Source organism: Coturnix japonica, chromosome 2 (assembly GCF_001577835.2).
Source record: "Coturnix japonica isolate 7356 chromosome 2, Coturnix japonica 2.1, whole genome shotgun sequence".
In the NCBI taxonomy this organism is placed as follows: Eukaryota; Metazoa; Chordata; class Aves; order Galliformes; family Phasianidae; genus Coturnix; species Coturnix japonica.
In genome coordinates, this window is record NC_029517.1 from 116,025,660 (window position 1) to 116,053,126 (window position 27,467).

At 35.8% G+C, this 27,467-nt stretch overlaps 1 protein-coding gene across 6 annotated transcripts in view; it reads left to right on the plus strand.

Annotated features, from left to right (window-relative positions):
• VPS13B (vacuolar protein sorting 13 homolog B) overlaps nucleotides 1-27,467 on the plus strand; it is a 391,004-nt gene that overhangs the window by 224,245 nt on the left and 139,292 nt on the right. For all 6 annotated transcript variants that reach the window (XM_015856029.2, XM_015856025.2, XM_015856028.2 and 3 more), the window contains exons 30-31: nucleotides 2,253-2,364; nucleotides 24,474-24,677. In XM_015856029.2, coding sequence (XP_015711515.1) covers nucleotides 2,253-2,364; nucleotides 24,474-24,677 — 316 coding nt within the window. The remainder of the gene's footprint in view (nucleotides 1-2,252; nucleotides 2,365-24,473; nucleotides 24,678-27,467) is intronic.

Below are 27,467 nucleotides of genomic sequence, written 5' to 3' on the forward strand. Positions count from 1 at the left end.
GCGGCATACCAAATAAACGTATGTCCTGCATTTGTAGACGTGATATATCCTTGTCACATGAGCATGACTCTATGCTTTGAAGTCTGCCATAACATGTGGTGTGTAACATCCTCCTTGCTTACTATTAAAGAGTTTCAAATCGGTCAGACTGGATAACTTGTGCTCAAGGATCTTGGCCTTCTGAGGTTAATTTCTAACATGCGTTGGCAGAGCAGGTTTTAGACAGCTGAAGGTTACCTATTAGCATGAGATGTGTGATGTCCAAATAAAAATAATGTAGTTTTATTGCTCTCCTTGGAGAACATAAAGGAAAATCTAACACACATTCATTTAATAAAGAATTACATTATATTTATTACATGATAGTAGTTTTATGGAAAATTATTCTTCTTAAGCACATTTCCTTTTTATATTGGTTACTATTCTAGTTGGTAAATGTTCACAAAGATTTGATATGCTTAGACTTTCCTAAGGAGTTTAACATTGTCTGATGGTATTTTATATATCCCAGTACAATGTCTGTGGAAATATTAAATGTATTAAAAACAGTTAAAGATCTCAATAAAAATATCAGAACAAGTAAGTGAAAGTTGTATTTAATATGAAAGTAAATACTGTAAGTAATTATTGAAAGTAACTGCTGTAAGAATTTCCCAGGAGATATAACGTTGATGACTCCATAGCCAGTTTATCAGGATAATTGAATGTACAGCACTGCCTGTAGAAAATATGCTATGTAGAAAGTATATGTTGAAAATATAAATATAAAATATTTAAGTTATGTAAAAGGTTATGCAGACTCTATCTTCAAGATGGGAACTCCTGGAAAGTGGTGGATGAACAACTAACGGGACACAGTGAACTTACTGAAACCAAAATGAGGGTGATGGTTGTACTTCTGTATGTGGCAGATGATGGAATATATCCAATTTGCTTTCTGTAATAAAAATGAGTGTTAGTAAAAGTGGAGATCTGAGAAAATCCAAAAATGTTATTCAAGTGTTGAAAGTAAAACCCTACAATGAAGGGTTAAAAGAACATATTTTAGCTTAGCCAACATAAGACTGAGATGAGTGTGTAAAAACAAGTGAGATTTTAATTGACATTCTCATACTTGGGTCTGTAAGGTTTTCCTAGACTGTATTTGTACTGGGTAGTGTGGGCATTTTTTATCCTCTAAGGTTTAAATATTCATAATGACAGAGATTGTGTTTACTGCATTATTCTCATATTTTGAAAAGCTAATGAGAGAACACATGAATTAATCAATGGACATATGGATTCATCATCTGCCCAGGGAGGTGGTGGAGCCCCGGTCCCCAGAGGTGTTCACAAAACATTTAGATGTTGTACTGATGGACACGTTTTAGTGGGAAATATTGGTGACAGGTGGATGGTTGCACTGGCTGATCTTAGAGGTCTTTTCCAACCTTGGTGATTCTATGATTCGGTGGCTTAGATCACCACTCATTAAATATCAGTTGAAAATATAATTTCTGTATAACATTACCAGTGATCAATTTGTATGGATGGATGTGGCTGGAATTTGAACATGAAGAAGTGGAATGCGGAGATCTTTTTTCTTGAAGTAGATTGGCTATAGACGTGGAATTTACTGTTGTGTTCTAAAATCTACTTCATTCTGCATGTGGCCTGTTTCAGATTCTGTTGTTTCAGAGCTTGCATGCTGCAACTCATACCAAAGGCTACTGGGATGGTTACACTATAATATCCTGCAGGATGATTTTTTTTAACCTGTAAAGGACCTAGAACCATTTTAAAAATGGTGGATGATTTAAAGTGCGTAGCATGCACTTTAAATCAGCAGGTAATTATTAGAGAAACAGATCACGTAGAAGTCTCTGGGATCAATTATATTTTTTTGGGGAAAAAAAAAAGAAATAGAAAATAAAAAAGCTATGAGAGAAAAAAGAAAATCACAGACCAGGATTCAATGTGATAAAACTTTGTTTAAGTGACAGTATTTCTATCCTTTATGTATCACAGCAATACTGCTTATTTTACAGGTGGGTGTTTTCTGGGGGCCGGGATGCTTTATGTTATTTATTTGTTTGGTTTTTTGTTGGTCTTTTATTTATTTATTGTAGTAGTTGTTGCTCCCAAGCAGAACAAAATCTTTAGCAAAACATTCTTATATAAGATGTTTTTAATATTTATTTTTCAATAATTTTTCCTTACTATCTGCTCTTGACATTTAATCAAGCACGTATTTTCTCCTCTCCTTACTACAGCTAATACAGCTATTAAAGAAGACACTCTGGTTCTCAAGATCGGATCTGTCTCTATGGCTCCCCAGGCTGACAACCCTCTCGGTAGAGCTGTGCTCAGAAAGGACATTTATCAGTAAGTGTTGGGGGAAGGGTTTGGATTTTCGTAGTCTTAAAAAAATTCATTTTGGAGGAAGTTAATTGATCAATAAAATGGGTACGTGCAGCCTGTAAAAATACTTTTCACATACAATCTTTTGATATTCAAAACCAGGTTTTTCTGATTTTCTTCACTTGTGGGCTTTCAAATCCATTTAGACAAATCGAGTTCTTCTGTGAAGTGCTGATGAATAACAGAATTTAAATGTCAAGTCGTTGCGAAGCTTATGCTCACAGATGAGAACATTTTCAGAGGCTTTCTTTTATTCAGCTACCAAGTTCACCTAAGAGAAAAGTATTTTTTATGACTACCAAAAAGCTCAGTAGCTATATAGTTTGAAGGAGATAGATCTTAATAATATAAATGGTAAACGTGCATTCAAACTGTAAGATTCTGAACGTCATGTAGATCAAAGCTGTAAAGGAAAGCAAACTTCTAAGGCGCTCTTTCCCAGTAAACATACTTTCTGTGAAAATGTCATGCTCTGGATTGTGTCACTAAGTATGTGCAAACCACACTAATCACATATAGGCAGCAAAACTGGCGAACATATGTAATCAACATGATAAAAGTAATATATGATCCTCCGTAGAGTTGGCACTGTTGCCAGACATGAAAGTATGGTTGCAAATAATACCAAGTGAGAAAAGTCACAGAAATACAGATGAACAAGTGTCTTATACTTCCCGTTGGTCTGTTTTTCAGATGTGGCAATATTTTTAACTACTTCATAGTGCTCTTCAATGGAAATTACAAACATCAAAATTATTTCCCAGCAATGAAACATTTACTGCCTCAAAAATGACAGCAAGTTTTCCTTTTGTCAAGACCAGGATATTTTATAGGAGACCATGAAGTATTTCCAGTTTCTTTTCAGCTGCCTTAGAAGTTGTAAAGTAGTCATTTTGTTCATATTTCCATTTGGACACGTTTAAAATGTTGTATTTGCTTGTATGTTTACTTATAGTAGCTTAATAGTATACTTTTTCTTTTTTTTCTAATTAGCCTTATATCTATTGTGTTATTGAGCTTTCATGAGAAAATGTTAGAACGTGGTACCAACAGTAGGTTCTGGGTGGTAAAGCCCAATCCAAATCCAACTGTCAGTGTGCCCATAGAAATCAGATCTTCCCAACATTTCTATAGGCTCTCCTTCCTTTTGCCGTGCTCCTCTATGAATAAACTCACACCTGATTTCTGCTTTGAGAGCTGCAAAACTAAATGTAGGTTCTACTCTTATCATTACAACTAAATATTTGTCAGCAAAATCCTGTCATAAAGTGGAATCTGCAAGCTCCAGCTATACTAAGGTAGTTTCTGTCACCTAGGGGAACTGTATTGATCCTTCTGTAGGTATTACAAGTCAATGAGAAAGCAATGGGACGGATGCCATTTACATCAAGGTCGATGGAGCTCTGCCAGTTAATGTTTTTGAGTCTGATACCTTTGCTGCTCTGACTTTACCTGAAGTGCTGACATTCTCTGCTTTTCAAACTAGAAACCTCAAACGCCTTAAGGTTCTGCTCCCCTTTTGCATTTTGGGTCTTGGGGGTCTTATGTATATATGGATATTCTGGATTAGATTTGTTAAGTGTATATTTGTTTTTCATACTTATATACAATTACAGTGTTTCATTTTTTAAAATTACAGTGCAGTCCGCTATTAGAAATGAAGGCACTGAATTGGCAAAGCTGAAGTAAGCACTGGGCCACAGACTTCTCTCATATAGTAGTTACTGTTTTATCGATGACCAGCCTCATGCCATGCTTCTTGTGTCTTTCCCTGAGAAATGTCTACCATTTTCAGAAATGTCCCCTAGTCGTTCTGTGAGTGTTTCTCTCTATTCTGAGCAGCTGCCAAATGACTAAGTCTTATCTTTGTTCCTTTAATTATCCAATTATACTAGCTTTGGTGTTTTTAGTATACATTGGTAAAGAGTGTCAAGTTACTTTGCAGGATTTTATGAGACAGTGTTGAAGTTGGTAGTGGGTGGTCTTTTGTTTTTGGGAAGAGGGTTACTATTTTGATTTGCTTAGGTGAGATTCAGCACTTTCTAGCAATATCAGTGAATATTTTGTATTATGAAATAGTAAGATTTCAATTCGTTGTTGAAAAAAAGTTTTTATAATTGCATATTCCTTGATGCAGAGCACGCTATATTTACAGAAGCATGGTTGAAGTTGCCGTTTCATTTTCTTATGTGATAATCACTGCTTTTTGAGCAATGGAATTGAGTAGAGAAGAATTCATTTAACATTCTGACATCTTTTCTTTGGAGAACTAGGTAATGCAAATCTTCTTCTATTGTTAGGACAGGCCATACAATCTATATCCAAGAGAAGGAAATAAAGCAGTGTGATATTTTTATTGTATGAGCCTTGTGTCCGTATTCTGTTCTCCAAATACTAGATTTTCTATGTTATATTTTTAACCTGCTCACAGGACATAATACTGGAGAGCAGAAACACGTAACTGGAGACTTTTAGTATAAATACATACTTAAAAGTCACTTAGTTAAAGAAAGAAACCCAAACAATGTGTAAGTCCTAAATTTTAGTGAAATATTTCATAATAAATATCGAGGTACAGTTCTCATCTTAAGAGGCTCTTAAAAACTCCTTACAGCAACCTGATGATGACTGAAGAACAAGCTGCTACAGAAGTCTAATAAACCCAATGTGTCATCTTCTCTCTTTTTCCAACCTCTCCTCTCCTCTAATTTACTACTGCTGCTTTTAAAAGAATAAAAGAAAATACATTGTTTTCTGAACCACTGTCTTTACAGTGTTTCTGGAGTTGGGATACAAGCTTAATTTGCACTGTCCCTTTGGTTTAAACAGTCTTATGTTTATGGCTGAACTACACCACATGCAATTAATGACACTTTAGTGGTGTTTCATGAGAAAGAAGAATTTTTATGTCTCATTTGTAAACTATTCTTTTAGGAAAGAAATTTCTTAATAGCTAAAGACTGGATAGAACTTAAAAATATAGTTTGAATCTGTCCCATAAATTTGTACATGAAAAACCAAAAGTACTCATTTAGCATTAGTGAAATATCAGAATGAAAGGTAAATCTAGTATGGTCATATTAAATGAAACCAGGCCCTGTGAACTGAATGTCTCCATTTGTGTCATAGAAAAAATAGCCCGCTTGCTTGACTTGGAGAGAGAACTAAATAGAAAATGGAATGTTGGAAAAATCATGTGTCCCATAATTTGGGCACAAATATTTTTTCAGGTGATTATTGCAAGTTAGAAATTTATTAACATAGTAAATTCAGAGTTCTTTTAGTCTATAAAAATTAGTTTTAAAATAACTATTTCCACTATCAGAAAATTGTCTAATTTTTTAGACCTGCTAATAGACATAGTAAACAAAGATACATGTACCATAACAGTAGACAGAGGATTCGGAAAAGAAATACAGCTACACTGTATTTTCATCCTTTTCATCCTTTTTTTTTTTTTTTTTTTTTTTTTTTCTCCTAAATCCTGGAAGCTTGTGGGTTTTCAATGATTCATCCTGAATTTATGATTCTTAATCCCAAACTAAGGCATGTTTGTCTTCAACAATCATGACCAGAATTGAATGTTCTTGTTGAGAGTCTGCCAGTTTTTGTGCAGCAGCAACCAAGGGGTCTTGAGTCAGGAATGGGGAATGGAATAAAGGAGACGGAGCATGCAGAAGAGGCAGTTACCTAACCTGGCCAAAGAGAGAGCGGAGTTGTGAATTGGAGCTGTGGAGAAGTCAGGTAGAGTAAATGGAATTCCTTCAGAGCCAGTGAAGGAGGCAAACATTTATTTGCCAGTTTCAGCTACCTGACCATGTTAAACTTGGAACTGCAGGAAATGGCCAATTTTTAAGAGATCTGACAGAACAGAGAAAGTTTCTTAGTAGCAGTATGGCTTTATTTTAAAACTCATGTGCTTAAATATTTATGTGGAAAGGGTATGAATGCAACTGTGTGTGTATGAGTCTGCTGAAGTAATATCAAAGGGAAGCTCATGTCTTTATCCAGATAACAAGCCTAGCAGATTATTTTGACCTGTTTGCTAATCACTTGTCCCACTCTCACAGTAATTCAGGATAGAAGGTCCTTTTCCGTGTGTGGAGATGGTTGCAGAAAACAAAGCAGCATCTCCTGAGGTAGCTCCAGAGAGCCACATTTCCATCTTCTTTGCGTGTCTTCATGTATTTTCTCTTTGTCGTTTCCTCAGTTCTTTCTCCTTTAATAAAAATGACTAATGTGCAATATCAGCGTGAATAAATTATAATGCTTTAAGGAAGTGGAACTAATCAAATGTGTCCGTAGTCATCTTAAGTAGTTTTCTACTCAATTATCTCACATTCTTTCTTTTGTCACCTTTTTTAGCTTACAACAGTGTAATTACATTAGCTTAGTGTAATCAGTAGAAAACTGACATAAACAGGACTGAGTATTAAAAAAATCCACTCATGTTGGGATTTCTAACAGGGAATAACACTTCAAGTGGTGTGCTATGATAGCAGCAGGACTGGGCAGTATAAATAGGAAAGTCATGGACTTACAGGATATCATGAGTTGGAAGATACCCACAAATGCAACTGAGTCCAACTCCTGCCTCCACACAGGATCACCCCACATTCTAACCCAGTGTCTGAGCTGTGTCCAAACGCTCCCTGAACTCCGGCACTGGGGGCCGTGCCCACTGCCCTGTGCAGCCTGTTCCATGCCCACCGCCCTCTGGTTCAGTCCCTGTCCCTCACCCCCAGCCAAATACTCCATAATGGGACTCAGTAATTTTGTTACTCTGACTAAAAAGAAGAGGAAATACAGCCATAGTTTGCTTAAAAATGAGGGAGTGTGGAGCTAAAATTGAGATGACATCTAATTCTGTGTCAGAATAAAAGCCTCATCAAAACAAATATCATGCAAATTATCTGTTCAGTATAGGTAATGTATAGTCATCCCCAGAATGATTTGGTTTTGCTAACTGACATGAAATATTAAATAATAGAGTTTTAGAGAATACCTGTGGACAAAATGTTTGAAATGAATTTCACTCTATATTACATAAAGTCCCATTAAATGAGTTTTTAAGGAAAAAAAAAAAAATGAAATGGCTGGCAGAGTACAGATAATACAGACTAGAGATGTTGAAAGTCTCACTTATAAATTGATGAATAAGTATTACTTAACTATAAAGTATGGCAGATTAAGGTGACAGAATTACAGACGTTACTCAGCTTGGGCAATAAAGAATCTAATTGTTATCCACTTTCTGGATTCATCATTTTTGAGATCCAAGGATTTCATTCATGTCATACATCAAAGCTTAATAGTCCAGGTCTGAGTGTTCCATGGTCATTTTCATGTGTAGATCTTTCATAGATCAAAGCATAATGCTGTTCTTAGACTGTTTTCAATTTGTGAATGGAAAATGGAAATTCTTTAGTGCCTCCCATCCCCAAAAAATTACATGTGAAGAGTATAAACTTGGAAATATAGCTGTAAATTACTTAGCCTTTTCTTCTTAAAACTTTTTATTAGTGAAAGTCTTTTTTTGTTGTAAATGTATCTTGTCTCCTGTTTTTCATTTTTGTACTTCACTATCTTCCGCTGCTTTATCAGTCTCATTTACAAATAAGTAGCAATGTTGTTTCTCCTGTATCTGCTGTCTATCTTTATTTCAAGGAGCTATATCTAGAACGTACCTCTCTTATTCTACTAATGCACGTAGTTGGTTAACAAAAGTCTTTCAGTGAGAAAATGACTAGTAAAAAATTTTGTGTGTTTGTGCTAATGGTGCTGGAGTGGGAGGAAGGATAGAACGATGGAAGGAGTTTATGCAAGAAATGCATACATAGCCCGCAGTCTGTGTGGAAATCTGTTTTTTCTTTCAAATGTGGTTTGGAAAATCAAATGTTTTCCAAAACTTTTCAACAGCACCCACATCTATAAGCATCTTCTCTTCAGAAACGTTTTTTTGTTCAGTATTAAATTACCACGAGCCATATTTATATTTGTAAAACCATACCTTTAAATTATTCTAAAAAGCTTGGATTTACTACAACTGCAGTATGAGTAATAAGGTTAATTCTTTGCTTTATCTTTCAAACCAAAGTAATTTAGAGAAATCTTCTGTTTTTTAATAGAAGCTTCGTATTCAGAGAAGTAGATGGTTCTGAGAATATGTGCCTATTAGGAATTATTACCTTTTAAGAGTTGATTAGTGAATAAAGGGTCTAACAAAACTTCCATTGTACTTTTATTTTTTGTTAATATGTCATTGAAAGCTTTTGCAGTAGGCAAACAGGGCATTAGCTGATACTGACTTGAGTTTCTGTATTTTTCTTTGCATAAAGGCAACAGAGAAATTAGTTAAAAGACTAATGTCTGCATACAGATATTTTGATGGAAATTTGAGCAGTGGGATAACAAAGGGTAGAAGTTACAAAGCATCATAAACTCTGTTTCACAGTTTTTCTTTCATTTTAAAAATATTTCAAACTGCAGAGGTAAAATTATGTAAAAACTTTCAGCAAAAGATTCTCTGTGTTTTAAGGAGAGGTATTTTGCGTATTGCATAGGGACGTTAACACAGTGTTACAGTGGCATCATTTTCAGTTCTTCTCATCCTGAATTAAGGCAAATATACATTTATATTCATATTTATATTCATGCCTTAACAGTTCATGTTTTAAAATTATGCCTGTATTTTATTTTCTAATTCTTTGAAATTCAGTTTGGTTTTGTTTCTTTCTTCAAGATGTTTGTCTCTACATTTAATTTGGATACACAGTAGTTGGGTTTTTTTTGGGGAGTTGTTGTGATCTTTTGTGGTTTTTTTACTTCTTTTTAATAATTTAACTTTATTAATTTAACTTTTAACTTTATTAATTATTGAGTTGGGTTTCAAATTAAATTATTCCCATTAAATATCAGGTTCTGAATATTGCCTTTTGCCACTGTAGCTGAACCTTACAGTTGTTTTTAGCATTAAGGAGCTTAGGAAAGTGTTCCTTATTCTCCATATACAACTCAAACATTTTTGTGGAAGTGGGCTTGGGAGTGAAGTCTTTTCCTGCTTTACATTTCTTTCTTCATCTATTTTTAGTAGTCTGGGGGAAAAAGTCTACCTAGACCTTTCCCCCAGTAAAATACTCTCATATATGGATAGCATTACATGGAAACACCATTCCTAATTAACACTGGCATGTTTGAGGCTATTACAGCAGTTATTAATTTAAAAACCTCAGTGGAAACTAATTGTAAAATAACAGCTGGAGCTGCCCATTTAATTTCAGAAACGTAGCTTGTTAATTATCTAATACCAAGAGCTATTCAAAGCTTAATTTATATTTGGAATTCAGATTTTAAAATGTTCAGCTCAAACTATCAATCTTATTTTTACTTGAAATTTCCTCAGTTTTGAGTTTTACTGGAAACTGCAATAATACGTGGCTAATTTGGCAAAACATACATATTTTTAAATACGAGTTTTTTTTACGTTTTTACTCTGATGGTCAAAATAAAATAAATTTCACAATCAGAAAAGCATTCCAACAACTTGATTTTTCTCTTAAAGTTCACCAGATTAATCACCATGTGTTCAAGAGATATACCCACTTTATATTTCCTGTTTCTCTTGAGTGGCGCTGGAGTTTTGCCTCAGATTCTTACAATGATTTTGAATTTCTTTGTGTGGTTCTTGGTGGAAATCAAATTGAAACGTATTTTATGGAAACACTGCTGTAAGAGATCATGGCTGTTACTATGCCATTTGGGCGTCCATGTGCTGTTAATTGCGGCAACTCAGGGCAGTGCAGTGGTGCTTCATGGCCTCATATACCAGTTCCATATCAGTGACTGACAGGCTGTAACTGACTTGCACATGCACTTCACAGGGTAAATAAGATGATAACAACCTTGTACTCCACGCACAAGATTTGCTTTGGCTGATTGCCTCAGGCCTGTCTATTTGCTGTCTTGAAGGAGTTGCGGTAGAGTGAAGATCTCAGTGCTTACAGCAATTGCATTTAGTTTTTCTGCTTAAGCTTTTGAATTTTCAGTGTGGATTGTTTCTTTATTTAGGTATAGTTCATGCTCTCCATCAACTGTTTCAGACTGCCTTTAAACTGACCTGCAAGTTTGTGTTGTGAAATTGCCAGGCCATGCAGGGAGGCAGGTACAGAAGAAGAATCTCTTCAAAATACAGGAATCTGCAAAGTGTTCAGTATCATATCTAGTGTGACTTTTCTTGGGTTTATTCCATTTCTGTGACTACTAATGTTGCTGTTTCTTGACAGCTGAAGGTCAGAAGTAAATAGCAGTTATAAAAGCAGAACTTTCAGGAGGGTGTTGCTTTCTCTGTTGTGCCAGTGAACAACACTTTGTTCAGTAAAAAGGGGTCTTGGTTATGGGTGATCTTAACTATTGCAAAGTTGAAACTTAATTAAGCAGCCTGAAGCCAGAGCTTCTTTTGTGTTCTGATACTTCTTACTGTCTCAAATACTATTTTCACGCAGTTATTTAGTGTTTGCCATGCAGCATATATGAAGCTTGCCACATTAAATTCATATAACTTCAGTTAAAAAATCTGTAATATATTTATTGTGATTAAGTAGTGGAGAGATTATAGTTTCCTTCGTATGTACAGGTTTGAGGTGCTGTTTAATGGTTTTTGTTGTGTTTTTTTTTTTCCATTTCCTTCCCAAAGGTTAAATTATGCTGCGAGGAAGCCCATTGTAGTGACAGTGATCAAAATAAACTCAAACAGTTGTTTGAGGTGTAGTTGATTTGTATCCATTTAAGATTATCGTTGCACCTTGTTACTGTTACCCATAACTAATCGCTCATTGTTTTGAACTATTTACCCTGATGCTTCGTAATCTTTAAATGACTGTTATAGATATTGTCATGGATAGGGTTGGTTTTTTTTAGAGATCTTTTTCTTTCTTTCTTTCACTTATTTTCTTCTTCCAGTAATTTCTTTTCATGTTTTTAAACATTTTAAATGAGCCCCTCAGAAGTATCATGTCTGTTTCTTCTTAACATGCACTGAAAGACACCTGCTTTGCTGAAAATGGGTTGTGTAATAATTTCCTTCTCTTCACCCCATTCAATGGCCTTTCCTCCTATTTGAAAGTATTTTTCGAACTCTTAGTTCTGCCACATATAAATTCTTGACTGAACCCAGTGGAGGGAAAATGCTTTGAAAAAGTCTGTCAGTATTTGGAGAGCTCTTTGATTAACATTCTTCCCACCTTCCCACCAGAGCAACACACAGTCTAGCTATGCCCAGTGAAGTTGCAGAATGAATGAAAGCACAGCCCTGAGCTTCCCTGGGGAGACTGGATATTGCCCTTAGTAGCTTTGACTTTTAATATTACTTTAGCCATAGACTTTGGACAATTGAGTTTTATGCCCACCAAGGCTGCAGACCTAAACTCAAGCTCGTCTTCAGAGATCCATGGTGCTGCTGGTTATGCTTGTGTGTAGCAAGCTGACTGGGATAGCTAAAGGAACTCAGGATGTTTTGGAGGCATCAGCCAATTTTTTTTCCAGTCAAGTCATTGCCCTGAACATCTTTTTCACAGTTGCACAAGGAGTAACCCTGGTAAAAAAGCAGGATTGCAGCAACCTGGACTCACAGCAGCTTAATCCACCACCACGCTCATGTCTTTTGAAACACAGCACAGAATCTGACACTGAACTAGAAATTTTAATAAAATTCTCAGATTCAGCATTGGCATTATTAAACATAATGTAACGTTTTTAAGAGGTAAACAAAAAAGGCAGAGAGGCAAAGAAAACAGACATAAAATATCATTTAAAAATCCCAGGATACTTTTCACATTTTAGATACTCAGCAACTTGAATGCAATGAAAATTTTTGCAGATAAACTGTACAACTAGAAAATAAAAAGAACTGAAAACGGGTTATTTATGTGAATTGGTCTGTATGGTTTATGTTAGAAGGCAACATTATTGCAGTTTTCACATTTCTTTCCCTCTTTCAAGTTCCCTCCCTTTATTTTTTTTTTCTCTAACCAAGTAGCTTTAGTATTTTGCCTGTTACTCTGAAATACTGGGAAGGAAGAGAAGGAAGTGTCTGGTTTCCTATTAGTGTGGGAAGAAATAATAACTTGGTCCATGGAAATTAATGCCATTTTATGAGATGGAGTGGCCCTCGTATGCAGGTTACTTAAATACAGTAAAGTTCATTTACTTTACTCAAGCTCCTTCGTTTCTTCCTTAGGTTTCCTTTGAGACTCTATTGAATGACCATTTCTGGGTCACTTTTCTGTTTTCCATAGTGAAAGTTAACATTAAAAGGTCTTGGCTGTGGTAAATAATTTATTCTAAAATAAGCCCAGAACGCTTTAAAAATTTTATTTTTCTATAGCAGTTTTCTTTCCTACTGTCTGTGAGTAAATATAACTTCCATCACATTTGGCTCAACAAATGTTTTGTTTGTTGGAAAGTATTTTCCAGTAATATATTAAGCAGACTTATATTCTTTGTAGTATTTTTAATTATAACAGGATCTCAAATTAAATATAATGCAAGTTCTGTGCTTCTGTTACTGGGAAAACCATATCCCATTTGTAATGAGACATTTGTTAACTTCTGTATACAGATTGTGGTTCATTCCATAGATATTTGTGGGTTCTCTGATGTCCCTCACAGGGTTTTATCTATGACAAATTCATACCACAGTTCTTGAACTACTTTTGGGACAGAAGATTTTTTTTCATTTTCAAAGCAGTTTGCCGAAGTAATTTCTATTTAATGTTTTCAAGTTTTCCTGGTAAGGTTTTGGATTACTTTACAAAAAGGATTATCAGAAATATATAGACTAATGACATATTACTTCAGTTCAGGAAAGAACTTTGAACATGTTACTTGGAGGGATACAATACAAAACTCTCATGGCAAAATGAAATTCAAACTGCAGTCATCCTAAATAACTCAAACATTATTGTTTAAGTGCGCACAGTTCCCAGCCTTTACTGATTTTCTGCGTGAGCTGAGTGGTCATATGTGTTAAGTATAGACAAAAGTCATGCTTAATGTTTCTTCTGATGCTTAAGCTTATTCTGTGCAGTACTACTGCTTAATCTCTATTGTTGTTAAACATGATGGCGCAGTAGAATACAGATTAAAAAGTAGGGTACAGAGCTTTTGTTGTGTTTCAGATGCTTTTCTTTATTTATTAAGGGCTGTTTCATGTATTCTTATGGGGTTTATTAGTTGCGGGATACAAAGATAAATGTAACATTCTTTAGCCTCTCAAAACATTTTTCATGCCCTCTGATGCTTTTGGTGGTTGGTTGTTTTTTTCCTATCATAAGGGATGGCTAACACTGGTATGTTAATGGCTAACACAAGTGCAAGTAATAAAATACAGAGATAGTATTAGCCATCTCCATTGTGCACTCTGTCAGTGTTTGACATAAATCACAAGTACTTCATTTAGTCTGTGCTATCCAGCAATAAAATACAAACCAGTCGGGAGGTGATATTGTAGAAACGTATACAGATATATCCTTTCTTCACAGAATTGGAGCAGAACATATTTGAACTCTTCCTGATAATCAAAGATTATTGAATAGTACCATTTGATCTTTGTGAGATCATTTTTCAGAGAACAAGAAGAAACTTGCAGACTAGCCAGTCTGGCTACTAATCTGAAGGTGCTGTTTTCCAGTGTATGTGTACGTGGTCAACAAAAATGGATATGAAAACAATATTTTGCTATGTGTTGTTTCAAAACATCTTTCTGTACACTTTATTCTTCAGACAGCTTGTAATGGTTTTCTTGGCATAATTAAAGAAAAAAGCCCGCTATATTATGCAACTGGGACAGTTGTAAAAGTTTCTTTCTAAAAATAATTTTAATGAATCTATTGCATTTTTCTTGCATTGCAGCTTATAAAAAAAAAGCAACTAAGCAAGTATTTACTAAAGCAGACATAAACTAATACAGATGACATAATTTGCTGTTTCTCAAATGGGCCCTGTAGTGAACCTGGGCACTCGTATCTGCATACCTTACTTAAATTCTTTTAATTATGATTTGGCTTTTTTTTTTTTTTTTGCTCCAGAGAGAAAGTAAAACACTGAATGTTCTCATCATCATTTATGTGTAGATCTCCTTATAGAATTTTACACTTCTTGTCAAAATCCTTCAAAACTGTTATCTAGATTAAGTTAGTCCAGTAGAATATGCTTGAGTTTTAGGAGTGGTTCAATTAGTTATCTTAAGAGAAAGACAAGAAGCGATCTACAAAAGAGGAAATGAGGTCACCAGTAGTAATGTACCTAAAAGCTTTACCTTAAGTTCCTGAAAGAACTGGTGTGAAACTTTCAAGAGGTATATCATAATTTCCAAAACCAAACTATACCGTAGTTGAGCACACATTTCCTCTGTTTTAGCCCTCCCTTAAAATCAGGAAAAAAAAACAAAAAAAAACCAAAAAAACCTGGAAAATGTTAGTGGAGAAATTACTTCCTAACAGAGGAGTAAAAGTACCCACCTCAATGCTTTAGTGAAGCTTAAGGTTTTGGGAACTACTTTTCTAGATGTCAATCATTTGACAAGAAACCTGTGAAAATCCAACATTATTATAGAAAAGCAGGGAGCCTCAGTGCACTCTGTACTTGATGTTCAAAAATGGAGAAAACTAATATAGTCGATTGTGTTTTTTCATGTACTTTGATAACACTGTCTTCAATGTTCAAATCCTAATATTTTAGGAAAAGAAGATAGAAGAAACTCTCATTCAAACAATTGCCTTTCAGACTCTTAATTCCTTTAAGAATTGCAATGAGGCTGCTTGCATTTATACTAAGCAAATGTTTATTAGCAATTAGTTGATACTAAATATGGAATAGAAAGAGCTATGTGCAGAAATAAAAGAATCAGTTCTTTTAAAGGAGAGGTCTTGCTTGTAGCTTCTGACTGTGTTGTAAGAATTTCTGCCCACAGGCATGTGAACTCCAAGTTGTAATTCTCTCAGGGAACTGAAAGTGCTAGAACCTTTTACAAGCACATATAAATTTGCATTTACTTCTCTGAACTCAAGATTTATTTGTTATAGATAACATAACTGAAGAAAATAAGTTGAATGGGAACAGTAAGACTTCCCAATACAAATATTTGGGATGTAAATTTAAGGTATGACATCTTTGAGAAGGAGGAAGGGCTGGGAAGAGTTAAAACAAGATGCTTTTGTTTTTTTTTTAGTATGTATATGATGAATCCATAATTATCATAGTATCATAGTATCATAGTCTCGTGCAGGTTGGAAAGGACCTTAGAGATCATCGAGTCCAACCCCCCGGGATTCGAGCCTCCTGTGTAGCAGAGCGGCACTTCTACCACTTGCGCCACAGGGGGGATTCGAACCCAGGGCCTCCGGTGTTGCCATGTGGCATTCCTACCACTGCGCCACCGGGGCACACATTCTTTGGGGAAAATTAAATATACATTATTCAATATATCTCTAATTTCTATACATTCAAGAGTTAGTGCTCCCTTTTGATCAGTCAAAGAATGACTGATAATGAATGAGGAAAATACATGTCTTCTTTCTTTTTCTTCCCCTCTGAAACCATTTTTAGGATTAAACTCCCCTTCATTATATCTTGAGTTCACACTGTATTTGGAAGTGCTATTAACAGTAGTTTAATGATGCTTTAAGGAAGACAAAATAGTGTTTTTGAACATGAAAGGTAATGTATTTCATATAATTCTACCAGGACAGTTTCCCATTGATACTATAAATAAGAAATAGAAGCACTGCAGAGACTGCAGGGAAGTAGTAGTAGAAAGGTGATAACTTTTGAAGAAAGACAAGTGTTTCATCTTGTTAAACTCATTTTATGCAGTAAACGTGTTAAGCTGTTACTGGTATCCCACTATTATTGGCGTATCTTACAGTACAATATTCAGTATTTTTTTAAACTGGCAATGCTAATGCAGTTGTTCTTCAATAAGAAGAAATACATGTGACATCATGCAAGGCTGATCTATGCCAAAGTTAATATGAATTATGACTTTGAAAGCTAAACAGTTAAACATTCATGATTTAAAGTCATTTCCCCTTGCGCTGTATGAGCTGCCAACATATATTGTAATATATGCATGCTGAAAATATGCATAGATAGGTATTGTTTAATATAAAGGAAAAATCGGTATTTATTTGTTCCTAATGTTCTATAATAATTCTTACAGAAACTGGCTGAATTTTAGGTATGATTTCAATATATTGATACAACAGTGCAAGAATATTCCGCCTCAAGTCAGTTTGTCAAACTGTAGTCAGTATGTCTTGTTGATTTTGCCATTATAACAGACCTTATGACTTAAAGAAACTGCAGAAAGAAATTAGACTGTTCAGTGCAACTCAACCTTGGTATTTCCAGGTGAATTTCTAGTCTAGCAGAAAATACTGAGTTACTGTATCACTAAAGTAGGTGAAACAGCCAACTAAAACACAATACAATGCAGGATAAAAGCAATGGCAAAAGCACAAGATTGTCTACCCTGTTTTGTGGTAAACCAATTGCTCATGAAATATCTAAGAAATTAAAATTAAAGATTGCTCTTACAGCCAAACGGCCTTGAGTTTTGAGGTAAAATTATGTCTACCATGAATCAAAAAGCACAGAAGTGTTTGGGTGCTGTTGTATTTTGACTTCTTTTTGCTAATCCCTCTCAGACTTTCCCCCACCCAGTTAAACTCTTCAAGCTCTGTTCTTGCTGCCTCTTATTTAGAGAAACTCTTTTCCACTTGTTTTTCCTAGAAACATTTGGTATCCAAAAATACCCTGCAGACCTTCCCTTGGAATTGTGCATACTTATCATTTATACAGTCTGTCAACTGTATATTTATACTACGCTCCCTGAATTTGAGTGAATGCTTAAAAAATATAATGAGATTCCTCAAAGTGTCTAAACATTAAACAGTATAAAAATGAAAAAGTGATCTTTTAAAGTTTAGGCTTGCTTAGGCTGTTATTTTTGCTGTGGAATTTAAACAATAAAGTTACAAAAGTCATTAAACCAGATGGCATCTAAATGCACAGCTGCAAATTTCAGCTTTGTTTCATTTTATGCTTTTCTGACAGGCAAAAAATTACTTTATAGTTTATCATACTATACCTTATCATCACAGGATCATTCATTCTGTGTTCCACATACAACACAAGAAGAGAACTGCACTGCAGAACTTCTTTGGTTTATTTGCAGAAATGACAGCATGAGAGCACTTGGAGCCAGGGACTACTTTTAAGTGTCTGGTCACCTCACTATAGTTGTAGAACGTTTCTTGCCTATAGGACTAGAGGAAGGAATCACCAGGCGAAAGTGTTTGATGTCTGATCTACTGGAATTCCTCTTAGATGTTCTGTGGCTTTTTATAATCAAATACACTGCTAGCCATGTAGTGGTCCATTTCGCTAAAATTTGACCTCCCTAAATGGTTAGAAAGGAGAATTAGAGTAGAACTCACCTGGCACTACCATGTTACTTAGTGGGTATGGAAGAATGCTGTTATTTTGGACCTATTTGTGTGCATTGGTGGCTGAAGATGTTAATTTTGAAGCTTAGGTTTGCATAATAAGCTTCAAGAGAATAGAAATGAAATCTGTCTGCCCAAGCAGTCTCCCTTATCCCAGTTCTTGTGCACATCACCTGTCTGACTTAGTTCTTTTACACATCAGTTTCGTATGTCTCCTCTGCTCTAACCAAAATAGCATCTTATCATCCTATCATAGGATCATAGAATGGAAGGGACTGAAAAGGACCACATTAATCATCCAGTTTCAACCCTCTGCTATGTGCAGGGTCGTCAACCACCAGACCAGGCTGCCCAGAACCACATTCAGCCTGGCCTTGAATGCCTCCAAGGATGGGGCATCCACAAACTCCTTGGGCAACCTGTTCCAGTGCGTCACCATCCTCTGCACGAAAAACTTCTTCCTAATATCTAACCTAAACCCCCCCTGTCTGTTTAAGACCATTCCCCCTTGTCCTATCACTATCCACCCTTGTAAACAGCCATTTCCCCTCCTGTTTATGTGCGCCCTTCAAGTACTGGAAGCCTGCAGCGAGGTCTCCCCATAGCTTTCTCTTCTCCAAGTAAAACAAGCCCAGTTCCTTCAACCTTTCCTCATAGCAGAAGTGCTCCAGTCCTCTGATCATCTTAGTGGTCCTCCTCTGTACCCGCTCCAAGAGTTCCATGTCTTTCCTGTACTGGGGGCTCCAGGCCTGCACTTAGTACTGCAGACGGGGCCTCACAAGATCTGAGTAGAGGGGAACAATCACCTCCCTCTCCCTGCTGGCCACCCCTTTTTTAATGCAGCCCAGAACACAGTTGGCCTTCCAGGCTGCAAGCACACGCTACTGACTCATATCCAGCTTCTCATCTACCAGGACCCTCAAGTCCTTCTCTGCAGGGCTGCTCGCAAGGGGTTCTTTCTGCAGTTTGTATAAATACCTGGGACTGCCTTAACCCAAGTGCAGCAGCTTGCAATTGGCCTTATTGAACCTCATTAGGTTTTCGTGGGCCCACATCTTCCTCTCTCTTTTCCTGGGGGCAGGAGGGGTGAGGGAAAGTGGGGCAGGATGTCAGCCACCTGTGCAAAATACCCAGGCACTCTGACATCCATTTTGTTTATTTGAAAGCCCTCAGTTCCATGGTTTTTCTAATTTGCTTACTTTTAAGTTATCCAGAGATCTTTAGCATTTTAACACTTGTACCATTCCTCTCTTCGCCGTGGTATTCAACTGCAGTTACAGAGAAAGCGAAAGAAACAGAATTCCCTAAGAGACACAAGTAAGGCATTTAACTAGCATTAGATTAAAACAGAAGATAATAATCCAAGTTATTCCTTTGACCATTGCTTAACAGCATCAATTGTTTGAAACTGCCTAGCATGTTCACAAAAATTTTTTCTTTGTGTTTCAGTCACTGCTAAATTTCTTTTTTCAACATGGTAATTGCACAAGTAATCCACTTCTTAAGGTGATTTATGTCTAGTTAGGAAAGTAATAAGCATATATATGTTATGTAGTTCTAAAGTATGGCTGTTGGTGATTACAGTAAGTATTCAGTTGGAATTCAATTAATTCCAGCTTCTTCCCCAGCTTTAATATAATGTGATGCATTTGTCCACTGTGTAAGTATTCAGTCATTTTTATTTTGCTCCCAGAGCCAGTACTAATGGTTTCATTTACAGGGGTCCTCCAAAACTGAAGCTAAATCCCAGATATTTTAACCACTTTTTACTAAGAGGACACCCGCCATGTAGGGAATTCTGTAGGGAAGGCTGGTGCATCTGGCTGTACAGAGCATGACAGTAATGGGCTAATAAGGAAAGCTGATAAGGGAGAATGTTAGTTTCATTCTTATGAAACAGATGTCTTTGATGACTAACTGTAATGTTAAAATGAAAGTGAACAAGGTAACATCACTTACTAATCAGTAGGGTGTGAAGCAGGAGTCGTAGTGTACTGAGCTTATATTTGCAATTGATCGTTGTATTGCTGAGATGAGAATTATGTATAAGATAGATTAGATTCACTTGATAGAAAAACGATCTAGATAGAAATCTGATGGCATCCAATCCAAATTATGCTGCCAGCAAGTGTATTGAGTTCTTCTGTGTCTGAGCCAGCCACATGTGGCATAGTTCTGAGGGGAAAAAGCAGAGATAGTGAGAAGAGGGGTTTGCTGCTGGCAGTGTTTGAGAGCCTGCTCTGCTGACCCAGATTAAACTGTTTCCATCATTCCAGAAATCATAAAACACTGTGTTTCAGAGACTACAAATGAGTCTCTGTAGAGACAGATGGCAGGGTGGGAAAACAAAGCCGATGTTACTTTTAAGAAGGGTATGGAACTCAGACTATATAGTAGAATTATGTACAGCATTTTAGAAATTTGCCAGGACCTTCCCTTCTGGCCTAAGGATACATTCTTCTCCTTTCTTGCAGTAAAAAAAGTTTTATTAGCTACAGCTTTTCTTCAGTTTTAGTGCCCTGATAGCATCTTCCTTCTCCCTACTGCCCTGTTCTGTGCTGTCTTTCTTTTTTCTTCTCATTCTCACAAATACATTTTTAATCTTTCCAAACTCAGACAGATCCAAGTCGTCCATCAAGAACTGCTGCAATTCACAGTTTATTTTATTTATGCTTTAACATCAGGTGTATGTAGCACCTTTTCTATGATTCTGGAGAGTTTCAGTTTTTCTCCCAGCATCTCAAGCTTTAGATCCTTTGTGGCAATGTCATCTACTTGCTGTAAGAGGGGAGGGGGTGGGGAACTAAAAGGGATGTTGCAGCTAATCAGAAAGCTGATTTCTGTCAGGGGTTTTACTAATGAAAGCTCAGCACTTTGGATGCCAGGTGTTGTCATTAGAGATGCCCTAGGTTTATGTTTTTCTCTCTGCCCTTAATATCATGCCCTGTGAAATCTCACTTTAAATGGAGCTTCTCACTGCTTCCCTAAGAAAAAGTTGTTTCACATTTCCCCTATTGTTAAACATTCAGTGGCGTTGTTGGGGAGAATAAGTAAAGAAATTGTATTGAATGGGATGGGAGAAAGGCAGCTGAGGAGCACAATGTCGGTGATCTCAACACCTGTTCAGTCACCCTGCACAGTACAAGGTGCCACTGGTTTTGCCCCTATAAAGTTGAGCATGCTTTTTGATCCGAGCTTACTGTCTGTTTCATTTGCTATTAGAATAGGAAACACATTTTACCATGAGGGCAGAACCTTTCATTTGTGTGGGTAAATTTGTTTGTCATCTCTGCACCTGGAAAGGGAAGTGAGTACACAGAGATCTAGTAAGTGCTGACAGAAATTACCTGTTATGTGTGAACTCTGTGAATGCTTCTTAATTGTGATATAATGAGCAGACTTTAAAAGCCATTTTCATGGCGTATTTACCTTTTTGTAGGTCTCAGATGAATTATAACTGAATAGATATAACTCTATACAGTGAGTCCCAGAATTTTGCCTGTTCAGCAGTGTGTAGTAACTGGTTCACCATGAGCTGTTTCTTTTATAAACATACAAAAAGATTAAATCTAACCCAGATTAAATCAATTTAAAAAGAAAAGTGTTGAAGCTGTGTTTCCTGTTGCATGTTTATGCTCTTCTTTGTTTGCTCATGATCTTACTGTATTATTGATCAACTGTTGCTTTCTACACGATCTGCTGAAAAGTTTAGGTGGGATAGTAAGATTATATTCAGAAGAGAGAAGCAAGTAAAACTGTAACTCCTCCAGCACCTTTCAGATGGTAATACAGCTTTTATTCTAGAGGTAGAGAAGTCATTAATCTCAGTTTACTCTTTTCCCTGAATTAATTGCTGTAGGGATTTTGAAAGCTACAGAATGAGAAAGACTGCAGAGCTCACTCGTAGTGTCTGTGTTTAAACTTATTCCAATTTAACTTACTTTCATCCTTCTAAAAAAGTACATCCATAATTAAGCTGGGGGTACGCTTACAAAAATGGCTGGTAAAGTATGTGGCCACAAGTATGTGGCCATGGGAATGTCTCTGTGTATGTTTGGGTAGAGAAAAAAAGAAAGCTGTGCTTTGATCCTTGCATGAATTTGGCAGGATGTACTTTCTGAAAGCAATAATGAGTTTAATCAAAATGTTAAGTCATTGATAACTACTCCTTGTAGATGACATATATGTATCATACATATGTCTTTAAATGGGTAGCCTGTTGAAAACAATTCATTTTCTTGGATTGCAAAGGTGCATCAAAAGGGTTGTATTACACTGTTAATAGAGAAGTAAAATGCAGTTTTTATATGAGCATGAAACTGTTAGGCAGTGCTATCCCAAAGCACTACAGACATTGTCCAGTCCTTTAGATTTTACAAAATTAATTGGATGAAGTAAAAGATCCAATGAACATATCTTATACTGGCCTTGCAGTGCGCCAGTACCCTGTGTCTGAATAGTAGCACTAAGTATTTTGCTGTAGCTAAGTGTGTTTGCCAAAGAGTGATTTCATTGTTTTTTATATTTAAATAAGTAATTTATGAGGGGAAGAAAGCTGTTGTCACAATGTGGAATTTCAAATTGATGCATGCAGCCAAATTTCATTCTAGGAATTCAGTACACCAGGTCATGGTTGTGCTGAACAAGGCTAAAGAATGCAGTTCTATGTGCAGCTTAATGCAAGTTCTCAAGCTCCTCATAAAAGATTGGATGGAAAATACTCTTTAAGTTGAGTATAGGAGAGAATGATTCATTATGCAGGTGAAATTATCGTGTTCTATATTTTGTATACTTATGCATTTTTAATAAAATATGTAATTTGGTGCTTTACTTTCAGTAATGTTTCACAAAACTTATATTCCTGTATTTATTTCCATTAAGAAAATATACAAATAGATGCTGCATCATACAATAATCTACAAAAACAGAACTGCATACAAGTTAATGTAATAACGCCTTAAAAGAGTAATAAAATATGCAGTTGTTGTGGATAGATCTCTCTGTGTGGAAAGCTGACGAACACATTCCTAACTTTTAAGAAAACACATTTAATTTTGAAATACCACTACTGACGTAACATATTTTCAGTGTATTTCAGCTGAGCATTTTAGACAGGATTAGGGCTACTGAACAGTACGATCACACATCCTCAAAAAGAGCAACTTGGCAAAACTGTTGGCTTTCCTGCAATTTGGATGCCTCTATTAACATCCACCATATTAAATAATAAATTATCCTAATTGCTACCATATTCTATCAGCAGTTTCAACTGCGTTTGGGTTTGCACAGCAATGGCACTTCATTTTGAATTTGATCACACAGCTAGGTTACATACCAATACCTACAGCTTGCATCAGTGCATCACAGTTTGTGATGTGGCACTTTAATCTTCGCTTATTTTTAGATTGTTAATTTCAATGTTTATACAAATAACAAAATTATTAAGTTCTCTGTGGAGACAGCACTTATTTACAAGATGACAATTCTGATATAAGACCATAACTTAGAATGGAATAGTACACTGGGTGGCATATGCAAGCTAGAAGCTGAAACTTCAACTCATTAAAAATAGACAAATAGACTACAGTGTGACAGGATTATAAATGCAAAGCAAACATAATTAGATATCATCATGTCCTACCTTGTTAAAAAATAATTAAAAAAAAAAAAAAAAGTCCAGCTTTGCTTTTTTCATTATAAAATCAGTGTTGTGGATAAAGCTCTCTTGTTGCCAGTGAAGGAAGGACATGATCATTTACTGAAGATTTACTTGTATTAGGACAAGGCAAATTGAAACAGTAGACCACTCCAGATCTCTCTTCTGGTACTGGTTACTAGTTAGAACAAAAGTATCTGCAGTCTTGGGTGTTTTTGCTGAATCTTGGTGTGACTGTTCCCCAAGCTCAGCTGGAAACAGAAATATTCTATTAAATCTAATGGAGTAGACTTTGGCAGAATCCATAAGTAATGTAGTTCACTCAAATACGTTTTTTTCTCCTTGTGAGAAGAATTTTTGTAGCACAACACTGTGCTGAAATTCTATTTTAAAAATGTATTTTCCTTTGTCTTGAAGTGTTGTTATTAATTTTTGTCCTTTCAGATAAGTTTGAACAATTATCTTGCAGGAAAGTTGTTTGTTATACTGTTATGCAGCTATTCTTTTTGAAGACTTGAATAAGACATCCTTCGTCTGCTCAGTAGAAGTACCTGCTTTCCTGTAGGGCTGCTCATATGGACCTGATTGAAAGTCCACTGAAGTCAATGGGTTGCTCTCATATCAACTTTGGTGGACCTGGCTAAACTTTGAAATGTATTTATCTGTATACCTCTCATTTGAATCCATAGGGTAAATACAGCTGAATACTTCTGAAGACTTAAACTAATGCTTAGACGTAAGTGAGAGTGCCAAAACTGATACATAACTTTTCATGGCCTTGTATATTTTCTTAATTTTCTTTTTAAGCAGAAGTTGTCCATAACATTTTTCAAATCCAATTCTGACCTTAATTCCTGATTGCATTATACGTTGCAGCTTGTTCTGAAGTGCCACTTTTTTTGTTGGCATTACAGGAGAGCACTGAATCTTGGAATACTTCGAGACCCTGGATCTGAGGTTGAAGACAGACAATATCAAATAGACCTTCAGTCTATAAACATCGGTACTGCTCACTGGAATCAGCTGAAACCAGAGAAAGAAAATGGAAAAGGAGGGGTTTTGCCAGAGAGTGAAAGGAATTCTCAAAATCCAGCACTTGAATGGAACATGGCCAGTAGGTGGGAACCTTTGTTGTTTTTTTTTAAACTTACTCTCTACTACAGATACGTAGCACAGACATTGCAGATACCATTTACACTATATCTGAATCAGCTAGTTCTGTATTGTCTTTTTGCACTGCTAGCACATTTGCATGGAGTTTTGGATTATGCATTTAAAGTTTGTATTGCCATTATTGTTATGCTGTAATTGCTGTCTAGTTATTGTGTCTTTTTTTTTTTTCTATTATAAGCTCATTCCTTAGTGGCTTACTGTTATGTCCATAAAAATAACTCCAGGGCTGAGACTTGGCATTCAGCTTCTTGGTCTACAAGCAACAGGAGGTTTTGTTTTTGTTTTTTAAGTTCTTTTGTTTGTATTTTTTACAAAACTTGAGTAAAACCAGCTTAGACACTTTTAAGTTAGAGGAGGATGAAGTAGAACATTTCCTATTGGTTCTCAACTGGCTTTTTTTTTTTCACTTCTGTAACTAAAACCAGACAAATTTTTAGAAGGAGATACTTCAAGTGAATTTTGTTGTTGTATTTAGTGTGTTACACAAGCAAAGTGCTGCCCTCTAGTTAAACAGAACTGAAAGATAAAACCTACTTGGTATTCTATGTTTTTAAATTTAAAATTATTAAAGGGGAGCTTATTTTTTCTAACTTGGAAGTTTCTGAATTTTTGACTCTAGCTTTAATATGCTTTTTATACTCAATAAGTTCATATGAATTTAAAACTGAAATTTTATAGGTTATGTAGCAGTCATAGAGTTGTCTTTTCAGACAGACAGGAATAAGGTTTGATAGCTAAAGGCAAGTTTTCAGAGGTCATTTTGAGTTCTGCCAGAAGAAGCCTGTTGGCCTACACTTTTTTTCCCCTTGATTTAGAAGCCCTTTGTCTTGAAAAAACAACCCAGTCTTTATGAAATGTATGCACTACTTTGTGGCTCCCAAGACACAGTGAATTAGGGGTATGTTCCTGAAAGAAATGTAGGAAAGCAGGAGGGATCATTAGGAAGGAAAAAAATTGAGTTATTGCTGGTTTAATTTTCAAGAAGAGGGGAGATGACAGGAATCGGAGAGATTTTCCTGAAAGTGAGGCAAGCTGTAGCAAAAGAAGCTCCATGAGGATGGCATGCAGCCTAAGGTTTCTAAGTGATGACTTGACGAAAGACTGAAAGAGCATGTAAGGCCCCTCTGGAAGAGTATGTGCAGGAAGAGGATGTGACCAATAATAAATTTCAGCTTATCACTGAAATACAGAGGGCAGTACAAGTAAATCTAACCAAAGCAATGGTAGAAACCACAAGGAAGTGACTGAATACAGATAACAATTTAAACAAAGTGCTATTATTGGTTCTTCATTTATATGTTCACCTGGTTCTTTCCTGACATCTGATGACTTATTTCAATACTTGTTACTAAAGCAATTGCATAGAGAACTTAACTTTTAAATTTTTGAAAATATATGCACGACCCCTAAGTGTTTGGCAAGTGCCCACTAAGTTCTTTCTCACTAAACAACGTAGGGCTGCTGACACTTTCAAAAGATGGCATTTATCTCCAGAGGTCTTCTGGCCAGTCTGTTAACCAGCTTGGTACTGGCTTTCCTTTCCCTTTCCATTGGTGTCTGGAATCACGTTGCCAGAAGTCTTTGGTCTGAGCTCTATGGTTATAGAATTTTGATAGGGAATTTAGTGGGATTGCTAAAAAGTTATAGAGATAAGAATATGGGAAGCAGCTGTTCCAAATAGTCAAAGTTCACCTTTTTGTATAACTGCTTGGATATCCCTTTTCTCAGCAGTCTTCTTAAATAAAAGTTTATTACAATATATTTGACAAGTAAGTAGGTTTTTGAAATTGCTTTTAAATGAATTTTCTACTTTTCTTAATTTAGATCAGTTGTAATTAAATACATTAGCTCTTTCTTTCTGGCACGCAGTATTGTATTTTAATTCCAGCTTGAATTTATTTCAAGCAAAAGCTGGTATGAGTGTTGTCTTGTCCTTTTGGCTTAAATTTTTACACATTTACTACAGTCCTTTTTCAGAACGTTCACATTTTTGCTTTTTAATTGGCAGTCAGCTTTGCTGCATCTGGGTCTATTTTATGATCTGCGGAGATGTTGTGCTGAGAACTGGAAGAACCCATATTGAACTTTGCCATCCTTTGAGTTGTTTCCAGCATGAACCAAGAGGGTGGCTGTGTGGTGTTTTACATGGTGCTTGGTGTTGTCAGGGTGACATTTAACTCAAGATTCGCTGTAATTATTATGGGAGTTTTATTCTTTGACCTACTTGCAATACTGTTTTCTTTTTTAATTCTTTATTTTCATTAACATGTTTAACCTGGAACATAATGATTTTTACCGAGATATTTTATTGTTAGTTTCATCATATAGTTTGAATGCACTTCTCTTTGTTTTTACTGATCATTTAGATCCAATATTATGACTCATTAGCTTAACTGGGTTTAAAATTATTTTTTGAGATGTATTTCTCTCTTAGTTGGCTAATTTATTAATGCTTAAATGATATGTGATGCAGAATCCAATCTATATCCAAGCATTTGACATAGAATCTTTTACTTCACAAATAACTCCAGCAAAGGCAATAGCCTTTTATTTGCATTCCCATTTCTAGAGGTACTACTATGTATTTGTTCTAAAAATATACTTATTTAAAAATCTAGATTATATTATTCTGTAATTCAGTTTTCTGAATTGAAATCTGATCTCGTTTTTAAAGACTTAAAAGAAAACCAAACTATTCAAAATACAAAATTGATGTGTATAATACAAACAAATAT